The following is a 14012-nucleotide window of genomic DNA, read 5'->3' as shown; positions in this document are numbered from 1 at the left end:
GTGGATCTGTATTTGAATAATTTTTCGAATTCATTCGTTCCTATGTTGCCTTCTTATTATTTAATATATATAGTTGTCCGTATTTTCTTGATTCATCCTGATTTGGATGCAACGAGTATTATACATTATGATATAGTCGTCCACATGTTCTGATTATTCGTGGGCCTCTACCTTGTATTCTATCAAAGTGCGCTCCGAAACTTGCGAATGATAATGCATTATTATATAGTCTAGTATTTTTCCGATATTCAATGTTATTCTTCGTATTCCCTGTTGCTAGCGCTTTCAGTTGTTGATATGGCGGATTATCTGGAAGCTGTATTTTACGTTTGTGACAACAATTATTGAATTTTCCATATCAATCTGCCTCAAAATTGAAATGTAGTGCTTTACAATCATTACATATTAATGATATTTGTCCTGTATAATGTTCAATTATTTGCTTTTCATCGAATTCAACATTTACAATAGAACTTACAATATTTGCATCGTTGTAATACCGTAACTTTTTATCATCGAAAAGAGTTGGAAATGAGTTAGTTAAATGTAGAATTTAGTTTAGTGTATTTAACTTTCGGAATACAACAGATTTAATAAAAAAATGGCAATCGTTACAACTTTTACATGATAGTTTTGAAAATGCACTATATTTTTGTGGAGTATTTTTATCAGGAAAATATGTCGAAATTGAAATTTTTGAGAATTATAATAATTAAAAATAATAAGAAGCAAGAAGACTTGGTATTAGTACATTTTTATCAAACTTCAATTTTCTATAGGATAACGAGTGCAACTGCTGCTCGTTATGTCTCTCTCTCCCATATCATAATATACTTTTGTAAATTAAATGTGTATTACTAAGTTTCAGTTGGCTGAAGTTAGGTAGGTGACAGAGAGAGAGAGAGAGTCGGACAGAGATTTGATTATCGACCGCGCGGGCCGCGAGGAAGAGCCTCGGTTTCTCGGCGCGAGAGATTCGGCTGGAAGGTTTCGACGCGAATATACGTGCGTCGACTAGCGATCCGATCCCCTTTGTTCTTGATACTCAAGCTTGCGGCGACGAAATTGACGACAATGTCCAGGAGAGGAGAGCTTGGATAGTCGCAGGATCAAGAAAAAGAACGAGAGTGTTTTTGTGTGTGTGATGGCCTTCTACCACCGGCGCCTGCCTCTTCGGGGCACTTACTTTTGTCAATTTAGCGCCTGCTGCGAACCAACTTCTTCGGGGCAGCGATTTGTAAGTACCGTCGCGCACCTTAACTCTCTCTTTAATTGGCTTCTTGCTCTCTCTCTCTCTTTCTCTCTCTGCTTAGCAGCACTTGTATATATATATTTCTTTCTTGTTTATTGTAACGCCCATGTAATTACAAATAATAATACTTCGTTTACTGTTCTCACGTGATCTGTTTTTTTAATTCCTTAATCCGTCTATCCCATTGATCCCTCGAGTTTCGCATTTAGACATGCGGGTTTTGCGCCTCGACCTGGTATTAAAGCCACGACGCTCCGACAACACCTGGTGGACTGAAGTCCCAGGTATGAGACATGCCGAACCATTCAGTCTAACCGAGCCAGGATTCATCTCATTCCTTTTATTATCACTTATTTTTTATGTCAACGGGATAGATCACCGTTACAATAGCTTACAACTACGAAATGAACAGGATCTTTGTAATGGATACAAAAGTTTAGTATTAGATTAAATATTGAAATATTAGTGAACTTACTATTAATTTTTATAAATTAGAATTGTAAAACTAACTTGTCGTATGTTTTTTTGATATATTTCAATTATATGAATTCATCTTTTTTTAATTCTTTAAGTTGTATAATTTAGAATATGATAGTCTATTGCAAAGAGGACTGTTCACTCACTTTAATAAACCATAGCAGGCTTCAGATATACCATTATTATTTGATAATATTCTGTATAATGTGCTATATTTTACAAAAAGACTTACATTTGAGTAATAACCAGTAGTTATAGTATTTATTTATTTATTTATTATCAGAGTACGTACATAAGTTACATAGTTATCAAAATACATACGTATATTACATAATATTGTAACCCATCAGAGGAAATATATACCTATGCGATGGTCTAGCATATAATTATAGAAGAAAAAAGAAAAGAAGGACTAAAAACTTAAAAACTAACGAAAATACTAGTTATAAAAAACAACAATTATACAGCTTGCCTAAACTTCACAGTGAATACTACCATATTAAGCAGCAAAAATATAATCTAAATATTCTACTTTACTATTACTATCTCCTTCACTAGAATCTGATTAGCATCTGTCTAGATGTGTTGTAGTATTCCATGCTTGCTTTCTTCTCTTTTACATATATTTTCCTTTCCATCTTATGTAGACGGGCCGAACAAGTGAATCCAATCGTACATGTTTCCCTGTAGTATGGGAACATACTTTGATGTATAATATTGGTGCAATTGCAAGTGGATTATTTACAACTATCAGGTCTTTATATTTTGGTTGAAATTTTAGTGAGTAAGCTGCATCATCTACAACTATTAGGTCTTTGTGTTTTGGTCGAAATTTTAGTGAGTAAACTGAGTTAGTGCAAGTTTACATTCCTCGAGTTCTTCTATCAAAATAAAGAAGAGCTTTGTTATTTTCCAGGTAGATAATGTCCCCGTAGATTATCCTAATACAATTTTCAGACTGTAATAGTTTTCTAGGGGTTGGTAGTGCCTTTTGCATTGAAATCTTGTTAGTGTTTTCAACAGCTATATTATCAATAGTATCAAAAACACTTTTGATGGGTTCGTATTTTCCTTTATGATTGGATGCTTCAGATTCTGATTTTGAACTTGTGGCTTTCAGAAATTGAATATATTTAATACTTTCAGTGTGGGGTTTTATGTCTAATTTTGCATCGATTTTTAAAGTGTCTGTAAAGTCAATACGTGATTCTAAAAATGTATTAATTAAATCTGTTATGTAAAAAATCTATTGTAAAAGTGGCAAAAACTATGGGCACATAAATATGTTATAACGTCCAGTAAAATTTTGTTAAGGAGATTTGTATCCTCATGGACATCCAAAGTAGAATACAAAAAATCTTTGAACATAGTGATTAATGACTGATTGATTCCTTTAAATCGATTTTATGCAGTATGGTTTTCGAAAACTCCAGTTTCAGGGATTCCTTTCGATCCATTGTTTTAATGTTTTTTTAATACTATTTTTGTTGGCCATTGTTTTAAGATGACTTGGTGGATTGTTGTAGAGTATAATAGCTCTATTAAAGCTGTTTTTATACTAATTCTTTTTATTCTTTTAGGTTATTGTATACTATTATAACTAGTTTTTTCATCTTTTACGCTATACATATGAGATAAAACTTCATTGTAGAATAATAGTAATTCTAGATAGAAGATTTGGTCAATATTTAATCGTTGTTTTTTCCGATATGAAATGGTTTTGCTTAACTATTCTCAGTAATCTATTTTTAGGTTCTGTAATCTTTTAATTTAACCTGAATAAGCTCCTCCGCATGCAATTATCGGATAGGAGTAAATGCTGTGAAATAGTGTGTATAGTAAATTATCCTTAGTGTATCTAAATTCATTATTCTTGATAATTTGTAAAAAAGAGAATTTAAATATTTGGTCCTTTTGTAGATATCTTACAAGTGAAGTTCCCATTTCATGTTACTATCAGAAAACACTCCTAGATACTCCTAGATCAATGTATTAAACTCTGTGTATTGTCATACCTTGTGTTTTTATTTTCAAATTTTTAAGTGTACTATTACAGTAGTTACCGAATTCAATATGAGCTGTTTTATCAATATTGAGTGACAGCTTATTAAGGGTTAACCATTTTCCCACTATATCCAAATGATTGTTCATATTTGTTTTTGATCCAGTTGTTTATAAATCAAATTTGATATATACTGGAGAGCATTTTGGTTCCTTTATTTTTTTTTTCGAAACCAAATTATTTGCTTAATATTAAGTTGCAATGGTATATAAATTTCGTAAGTCTTTAACGAATAATTTTTTCAAAAATCGTATTAACGTTGGAGATCAGAGATATTGGTCTGCAGATAGTCGATATTTTTCTTTTGCTTTGTGGATCGGTATAATTACAGCATCTTTTAATGCATTTGGCCACATTTCTGTTTCAATGCTGGCATTTATTTGTAACGGGGTAAAACCGTTTAATTATATTTTATTCGCGCAATTAAATCAAAGGGGCGGAAGTAATTATCTATGCTCAAAATGCGGTCCGGAGAGCATGTGAAGACAGGCGCCAGTCAACCAATAATTCTTGATAACCTATAATCAATGGAGTGGAAGCTGTAAGGTGTGAGCGAGTCGGAAAAACACTTGTTAGTAATGCGGACTAAACCTTTTATTATTCCTCAAATACTACACAAAGTCGGCCCGCGCGTTTGTTTACATCGACGCTCGCTCATCGACAACGTACAATGTCGGGACGCTCGCTGCGCTTTGTCAATATCGCTATTACATGCACGCTTCGGAAACGATACTTTATTTGTTAACCATGCAACCGCGATCGCGAGATTAAGCTGGCCAGCTTACCTTGTTATTGCAGACGTACGGAGAAAACGACAGTCACACACTGCGCGGAATTGTTTTTGTCCGTTTATCGCAGGTCACGAATGCGCGCACACACGGTTTCGCCCTCGATGGCGAAATCGCACATACTCTACCGGTCTCCTGGAGGTCTATGCTTCCTCGCTGGCTCAGGTCTCTCTCCTGGGCTGCTGAACGACGCCTTGACAATAGCAATGGCTGTGGCTACTACTGGAACGGGCGTCCTCTCGATTTTCTTTGGCGTTAACTGCAGTGGATCGGTAGTGGCAAACAAACAAAAGCGGACGAGCGTGTCGGTGGTCTAAGCTTCACTGGTTCGAATTCAATCGCGCGCGTTCCGTCTGCTCGCGTGCCGAATTCCTTTGTCACGTTTTTCGTCTCCCCGGCAGGTGCTGCAATTAAGTTAGATTATCCCTCAGATGCAGCAATTAAGTTAGATTATCAGCGCTAATTTGACGTTTACCGTCACATATTATATTAACAATTAGTGGAGTAATAAAGTTTATCGAAATTTTTAGGACAGTACTATTGATGTTATTTATTGCTCCATTTTTGTTTTTCATTTTAATAATTATTTCATTAATTTCATGATTGATTGTTGGATACAGAAATAAACTTATAGGGTTCACAGTAGATATAGTAATATTGTTATTTTGTCGAGCAGAAATTCTATTGTTTAGTTCCTTACGTATATTATAGAAAAATTTGTTCATTTTATCCGCAATTTATTTTTAATCCGTTCTTTTTGTATTGTTATCAATTATATGATTAATAGTTTTGGTTTTTATTGTATTTTTACCTAATTTATTATTTATTATTGACCATATTCTTCTTGGATTATTTAGAGATGATTCAATCAGTTTTTTATCAAAATTTTCTTTAGCTTTGCCGATACCTTTGTCGAGGAGTTTGACATACTGTTAATAATTTTCTTTTTTATCTATGTTATTAGGGTCATTGCACCAAAATTTGTAGAATTTTTCTTAAGTTTTAAACAAAAGAAGCATTGCTTTTGTTATCCATGATTTTTTTGGTTTCATCTGCTTGTTGTTTTTTGGAGTGGTGCTGTTTATTTGGGCTTTTTTAATCCAATATTGTATGTTATCTATTAATTTATTGGTTGCTATGTTCGGATCAATTATAGATGAAATATCATTCCAATGAATAGTCTTGACGGTATTTAACAGTTTTTTAAAATTAATATTGTTCTTTTGTTTTGGTGGGTCAATATTTTTATTAAAGCAATCCAGAGACATTAAAAGCGGATAATGATCATTAAGGGGAATTGTAAGTAGATAAGTCCTGTGATTTGAGTTTTCCAATTGTATGTATATATTGTCAATGCAAGTACCTTTGTTGTTATGATCTAAGGACTGTCGAGTAATGCTACTAAATCCTGGACTATATCAATTTCTACTAGGACTCGTAGAAATTTTTGATTAATTAAGACATCACTTGGGATGTTGTACTTAAAATCACCAGCAATAATTGCACTTTTGTTTTTTGTATTAGTTTTTAGAAATGACTTCAAGTTCATTAAAAATTCAGTTTTATGCATGTCATGTGATCTGTATATGGCTGACAATAGTTACTTGGTATTATTTTCCATGGTAATCTTAGAAGTTAATATTTTAAGGTTGTTACGTTGAACTACTTCTGTGTTTTCTTTTATATCATTTCTGATATATATTATTACTCCATCAGATTTATTTATTTTACTGTCATTGTAGTACATATTGTAGCCTGCAATTTGAAATATCGGAAGATAATCAACATTCCAATTTTCTATGAATATGATAATACCAGGTTTATTTTTTAGAGTATTGAAAGTTAGCAGTTCATTATAATTGGCTTAATACTTCTAATATTCATGCATATTACATTTTCTTTTTCTTGTTCTAAATATTTATTTATAGTGTATGTATCATTATAAAACTGTTTTTATCGGTACACATTTTAAAAATTACAGCGACTGGAAAAATCGACGAAATGATAAAGAAACTAGTGATCGTTAGTTAATTTGACGTTTTTATGCGATTTTCACGCGATAACTATGAAATTGACTGGCTACTTCGAAAACTATTATTTTGCTGTATCATTTAGCTATAGTTGGAAGTGATATATTACTAATTAGAAAGTTGTGTGCGTTTATTATATTTAATAACCCTCTAAAATTGGAAAACTAATACAGAACCTGGATACATTCACTCTGTAATACTTATAAAAATATAACAAAGTATACTAATTATATTTTGATATAGGAAGTAAGAGTTATTATTTCTTTACAGATAATGGGCAAGGAATACGGATACCGTGGATTATCTGAGTACTACCAGTCATCAGTTTGTAGAAACGTAAAAGCTATTGGAGAAGAAATTTGCAGACTAGATGTAAGTAATTCACTATCAGTACATTTTTAAATCTTTATTCGTTTTCTGTATCTAAGCATTTTTTGACATAAATCTTTAAATATTAAAATTATAAAATATAAATATTATAAATATTAAATTATAAAGTATTACCAAAAATATATAAGAATGTTATCGCAAAAGTCGACTAATCTGTTTACTCTAACTTTGACCAATTCATGGATTGTATATTGAAGATCTCAATAATTTTTGTATAACTTGAACCATTGCGACCGTAAAACAGTTATCACTCAAATCCTAAAGGAATGTATACCTAAAACCTTCCTAGGCTATTCCTTCAAATTGCAAGAAAAAAATCTACCATATTATATAGAGCTGAAGGCGATTCGTGACTAAAAATATCATAGTCTATAAGATATCTAAGCAGAGGACATAGGTTAATGAAATATGAAATTTCACCTTTCATTGCTCAATAATAATAATTGTAATCAATAACGAAAGTTATCTATGGAATAAACTTAAACTACTGTTCAGCTTTTCTTTAATCTGATTGTCGACCGCTTCATGAAAACTGTTATATTATTATTATTATTGTGACTTCAAAAACTACGTCCATCTGGATCGCTGTAGAGGTCACTACTTACCTATACGCATCAGTCTTGGTTCCCTATAGTCATGAATATGTAGACCCATCACCTACACCATTGTTTTAAAATAGGAGGAAGAAGTTTAATACTTATCATGACTGGACCTGCAGTTTAAGGTAGAATCCGAATTACTGGAATCAGGATAATAAACGTATGACAATTTCAATTCTAAAAATCTTCACAGTCCCGGAGCTTGAATCCACGAACACTTGCATAAAAACCTGGATTCTTATTTTCTGAGTTACTGTGACTTCTCAAAATAATAGCTTTTTCAAAATTTTCTCAAGAACATCTAAATTTCACCCTAAGCTCAAACCTATTATATGGAAAACTAAACCAAAAAGCAAGAAACTTTATCGCACAATAAAATTAGTAAGTAGAAAACAAATTAAACAAGAAATTCTAAATAAAATAGTACATGAAAAAAATTGAAAATGGCTAAAAATGCAAAAGACAACGTATGACGAATTTGATAAATTACAGCCATAAAAAATTAAAAGAGTTTATTAAAAGAATTATATAAAGAAACTAAAGAAAAAATTCAATTACTAAAATAACTATTAGTTAAAGAGAGACAAATTAAAAATATAAATATTTAAAATAATACATATGCTGAAAACACAGCTTTGTAAAAAAAAAGCGTAAAAGAATACCAAGATATTTATCTTGGTATTTGTTATTTTATAATTTATTAAATAACAAATAATTGATAAAATTTATATTATCATTGCTATTCATTATTTAATAAATTATTAAATTTAATAATAATATCAATTCGAAAAATACGGCTGTTCATTATCCAATAAACGACAAAACTATTTGAATTAAAAAAATTCAAATCAAAAGTAATTACACTATGCTAATTAATTACATGAATGAATATAATGTAAATACTATTGAAAAGACACTAACTTAAAACTACAATCATCAATTAAAATATAAATAGAATAAATAAGAAAACTCACTATTATGGTAATAGATATACATACGAGGGTCGTTTGAAAAGTCCGTGCAAAAATTAAAATTGCTTGATTTTTTTAATAAATCTTTTTTTATTTTTCAACAGTCTCCTTTTAGGCTTATACACTTCATCCAACGCTGCTCTAGTTTGTTAATCCCTTCCAAATAATAGGATTTGTCCAAGTCTGTAAAATAGGCATTCGTTTCTGCAATCACCTCCTCATTTGAATAAAATCTTTTCCCCGCAAGCAATTTTTTCATATTAGGGAACAAATAGTAGTCCGACGGAGCCAAGTCTGGAGAGTAGGGGGGATGTGAAACGAGTTGGAACCCTATCTCCATCTGTTTTGCGGTCACAACTGCTGAGGCGTGAGCTGGCGCATTGTCGTGTTAGAAGAGGAGTTTTTTGTGGGCCATTCGTGGACGTTTCTCTAGCAACTCGGTTTTCAAACGATCCAATAACGATGAATAATATTCGCTTGTAATGGTTTTACCCTTTTCCAGATAGTCGATGAAGATTATTCTTTGCGAATCCCAAAACACAGTCGCCATAACCTTCCCGGCCGAAGGAATTGTCTTCGCCTTTTTCGGAGCAGATTCCCCCTTGGTAACCTATTGTTTAGACTATTCTTTGGTTTCAGAAGTGTAGTGATGTATCCATGTTTCATCTATAGTGATGAAACGACGCTTAAAGTCTTGCGGATTTTGTTGGAACAGCTGCAAACCATTCTTGCAACACTTCACACGATCTCGTTTTTGGTCAATCGTGAGCAATCGCGGCACCCATCTAGCGGATAGCTTTTTCATGTCCAAATGTTGGTGCAAAATATTATGTACCCATTCGCTCAAGATGCCTACAGTACTAGCAATCTTAAGCACCTTCACTCTTCTGTCAGCTATCACCATATCATGGATTTTATCAATGATTTCTGAAATGGTAACCTCAACACAGGGCGTCCAGAACGTTCAGCGTCTTTTGTGCTCATATGGCCACTCCGAAAATTTTGAAACCACTTATAAACCATTCTAATCGAAGGTGCACAATCATTATAATGTTTATCAAGCTTCTCTTTAATCTCCTGAGGTGTTTTGCCTTTGAAAAAGTAATGTTTAATCAATACACGAAATTCTTTTTCGTCCATTTTTTTACAACCACTCAATTTCTTTGATTGAAACGAATGTAAAATGCAAAGTAATTGGCCGATCTGGCTGAAACTTGGTGTGTGCTCTTCCAAGATATGCCACTAACTGAAAAGTGGTGATATAATAAAGTAAAAAAAAGTCTTTGATATAATTCATATAAGTCCTTGTTATAATGCTCAAGATTTAGCCGCAGAGGCTGCAAGTATAGGAATGATGCCACATGTTATCAATGTAGTAGCAGTCATACAGCTGAGAAGTAAAACAGTAACAGTCGAACATATACAAATTTTACTTACCAGAATACAAAATACAATACAAATTACAAAGTGAAACATTAGGTTATTGACCGTCTACGATGCGAAATTTTTAAAAATTAAATAGAAAAATACGTTAAAATAACGGAATATCCAAGTTAACCAACTTATCAACGATACTCTGGAAACACAGCAAATTCATAAAATATAACACGTATTATGACAATAGTATATTGAATAAATCAAATGATATAGTAATACATATCACTCAGGGTATGAAAGTAAATGCCCAAATAGTACAATTTTACAGTAAATAACTCAAGGATTATTAAAAAAATAAAAAGAATTAGTGCTGTCAGCTATCTGTAGGTCGCGATATGCAAAATAATGAATTTATACTGAATATGGAAAGTTTTTTCCATCTAGAATAACCTTGACCCTGAATAACTTAGTCATGACCTTGACCATTACTAAAGTCATGAGAAATATTGTCCGCCTTCTTGGATCCGTCATCTTACAATAGATTGCGCATTTTCTACAAACTGACATGAGACTCGTAATCGACGGTCACAAAAGCATCCGTGCACTTAGTTGTGTGAAATTCAATTGATTTTCTAAAATCTTGTCGATCATCTTGGCTTGTGCTTCGGTTTTCTAAATTGAAATTAATTTAGAGAATAATTTAAAAAGTTACTTTTGTAGCATCTCTACCTTAAACAATTTTTTTTAGAATAGTTAGTAGAGATTATTGTGTTAGCGGGATTAGTTTTTTCAATAGTCCTTTTTAGCATAATTGAAAAAAGTTATTTTTCCGGCAACCTCTAACAATTTTTTCAATGTACTTAGTTAAGTCGTTTTTGGCCATTATTTTTTTTTGTTACTAGTTATTTATTTTCTTACCTTCCATATGACTTCTTCAATAGAACAAGAGATAATTTCTCTCTTAATGATGAGAGGTTGGAGTGATCTTTGTAGGTCATACAACGCAATGATACAATTATTCAATAAAACCTTTCGAGTAGGCTTAACAGGTATTAGTAAGTCCACTGTTGCTAAAACTATTAGGAGATTTAAAGAAACTGATACCAATATGAATCATTTAAAATCGGAAAGGCCAAAAACTGAGACCACAGAAGACCAACAAGTGGCTGTGGCTCAATATTTTGTTCAAGAGCCATATTTGAGTATTAGAAAGGCCTCTCAACAGCTTAAAATTGAAGAAACGTCAATTTTTTAAAAATTAAAAATAATTAAATTTCATCCCTACAAAAGACACCTTCATCAAGAAATAAATGAAGAGGATCCAGATCGGCAAGTTGAATTTTGTGAAAACATGATGGAAAGGATATTTCACAATTCTGATTTTCATTCATTGATTGTTTTTTCAGATAAATCAACATTTCATTTCAACGGTGAAGTCAATCGTCACAATTGCAGGTATCGGAGCAATGACGTTTCTTATTGGCTAGGTGAACATCACACACAGTACCTATAAAAATTAAATATTCGGGCAGGTATTTTAAAGGATAGAATAGTCGAACCTTTTTTTATCTACAAGAATTTAGATGGATCAAAATACCTGGAATCACCTCAAGAGCAAATAGTTCCAGCAATTCAGAAGATAGCTGGTGATGAATTTGATGAAGTTTGGTTCTAGCAAGATGGTGCACCTGCTCATTTTCAAATAATTGTGAGAAATTACTTAATTAAAGTATTCAATAATCGTTGGATAGGTAGATACCCTGATCTGGCTTCACTTAACTTTTTTATTTGGGGCTACATAAAAAATAAGGTATACTCGTACATTACTAAACCACGAGATTTAGATGATCTTAAACAGAGAATAGTCATGATATTACTCCTGATATGAGAAGAAGTGCAATTGAAAATTTTTATGTCCATCTAGAAATATGTCAAGATGTTGAAGAACAACATTTTTAACACAGATTATAAGCTTTGTCTTAATTGGTTATAGTTACTAGCCATTGGCTATGGGGCATTTTCTTGCCTTCACTGGCCGAGTCACTGCCTAGTTATTGGGTTAGTGGATGATGGTTAGTTCTATGCTTAAACAGAAAATTCACAATCTAAGATGGCGGAACCAAGATGGCGGACATTATTTGTCATGACCTTGGTAGTGGTCAAGGTCATTCTGGACAAAAAAATCAACAGTAGATAAGGACAGTTGGAATATCGCTATTTTACCATAAAACCGACCTTGACCATGACCTTCAAGGTCATGTTAAAGTCAACGTCAAAGTCATATTCGGACGTAAAATTTTTCGCTCTTTTCAAATCCGCAATAAAAAATAGAGATTGTCATCTAAAAAAGTAACTTTGACCTTGATTTGACCTTGAAGGGCAACGCAAAGGCAGTCACTTTGATGAACAAAAAATTTAATTTATATAAAAATGCAGTTATTCACATTTTTGTTTCATTTATCAATATAAATAATTCTACATATTTTTGTTCTATTGTAAAAACTTAATTATTTACTGTATTATCTATTTTTTTTGTTTTGTTGTTAGTTGTAAATAGTAAGTTTATATATTATAATTATTATGATTATTTAATACAATTAAAACATTTTTTCTACAGAATTGTAAGTTTAGGTTCTCTTTAAATCCATGAAAAATGTAAAGAAAAATTTGCTTCTGAATTCCTTATTTCACTTAAAATTTATATTTTTCATATAAAAAGATATCTATTTTTTGTTTACAACTTTTTTCTATCTTTATTAATTTTTCAGCTATTTAAACTTGCAGAAAACTGTCACGTCGTAGCGTATCGTCGTGCTAGACCCTTGGCTAATATGACTGTAACGGTCCTGTCTGATTTGTCTCCGATTTTCCTCTGCAAAACGGCAACCCGTCATACTCGAGACAATTAGAGAAAATCGGTAATTGAGCGTAGGCGCTTTTCACACGTATATGCAAATGTGTTAGGGCAACTCTGCGAAAACATTACCATATAAGGAGCGTGACGTCACGACCGTGGGAAAATTTATTGTTTACAACAGAAAATCGTTAATTATAAGCTTTTTTAAACGAACAAAAGTATTTCTTAGTTAAATTTGAGGTGCTGATCCTGAATTCCATGTTAATTTAACTCTCAAATCGATATTTGTTAGTCAAATCTAATTTACAAGTTAACATTGTTAGTTATTTTGCAATAAACAACGATATTGTTATTTCTAGTACGCGATTACAATCTCGACATATTAAAACAGAAAAGCAAGAATTTGACACTTTGATAACCCATTATTAACTGAGTTATCAATAAATAAACAATTTATAATTTTTTTAAACAATTAAAATGACACGGTTAGATAGAAAATCGATCATAAGTATCTGTAAAATTGATGATTGTCATTGTTACTAATTTGCTGATTTTTAAACCGCTAAAAAAGAAAATTGCAAATCTGTTTTTTAATCATCATTCAAAATTGGAGAGCAACATTAATCATCTTTTATATGGATAATAATCTTCTACCCACAAGCGATTTTTCCATGTAAAAATTTTCCATAATTTTATTGTAAAAATGGCGTAAATTGATTATTAAATTGTATAGCTTATAACTTTAAGATGCGATTTTTCCTAGAGATGCAATTTATACTAAAACATTCATCTTTTCCAGATTAATTTTTTAAATCGCATAATTGTAAATTCGTTCGAGCCATTTTGCGATAAAACGAGTATAAAATTTGCGTCAAAAACAAAAATAGCGTTGTAGGGGCTACCAAGCGTAGAAAGGAGCCCATTTCGCATGTATAAATTCGCTCGTCGCTGCGGCAAAAGGACTCACTTTCCTACCTTTTTTAGCAGCGCGAGCACTGTTATTGAAATAAAGCCTCAGCTATTTCCTGAGACGAATTTCTTTTCAGTGGTTAGCCTGTTAAACTCCTTCCTTAACGATCTCTAAGAGCTCAACTCATGAGACTATTTCTCTCATGAGAAAAAAGCAGCCTTAGAGATCTTCCCTTCCGAAATACACTTGCTGTTAAGAGATCGGATTGAGCAGTAATTGCGGCGCTGTCGGGCCTTTCC

At 32.2% G+C, this 14012-nt stretch overlaps 1 protein-coding gene across 5 annotated transcripts in view; it reads left to right on the top strand.

The window, feature by feature from the left end:
* LOC131663161 (apoptosis-linked gene 2-interacting protein X 1) overlaps positions 1-14012 on the top strand; it is a 1103979-nt gene that overhangs the window by 319726 nt on the left and 770241 nt on the right. For all 5 annotated transcript variants that reach the window (XM_058933370.1, XM_058933362.1, XM_058933344.1 and 2 more), the window contains one exon: positions 6880-6981. In XM_058933370.1, coding sequence (XP_058789353.1) covers positions 6880-6981 — 102 coding nt within the window. The remainder of the gene's footprint in view (positions 1-6879; positions 6982-14012) is intronic.

Source organism: Phymastichus coffea, unplaced genomic scaffold (assembly GCF_024137745.1).
Source record: "Phymastichus coffea isolate CEN01 unplaced genomic scaffold, Cenicafe_Pcof_1.1 PCOF00002, whole genome shotgun sequence".
In the NCBI taxonomy this organism is placed as follows: Eukaryota; Metazoa; Arthropoda; class Insecta; order Hymenoptera; family Eulophidae; genus Phymastichus; species Phymastichus coffea.
Note: the sequence above shows the minus strand (reverse complement) of the source record. Positions and strands in the feature narration are given on the sequence as shown.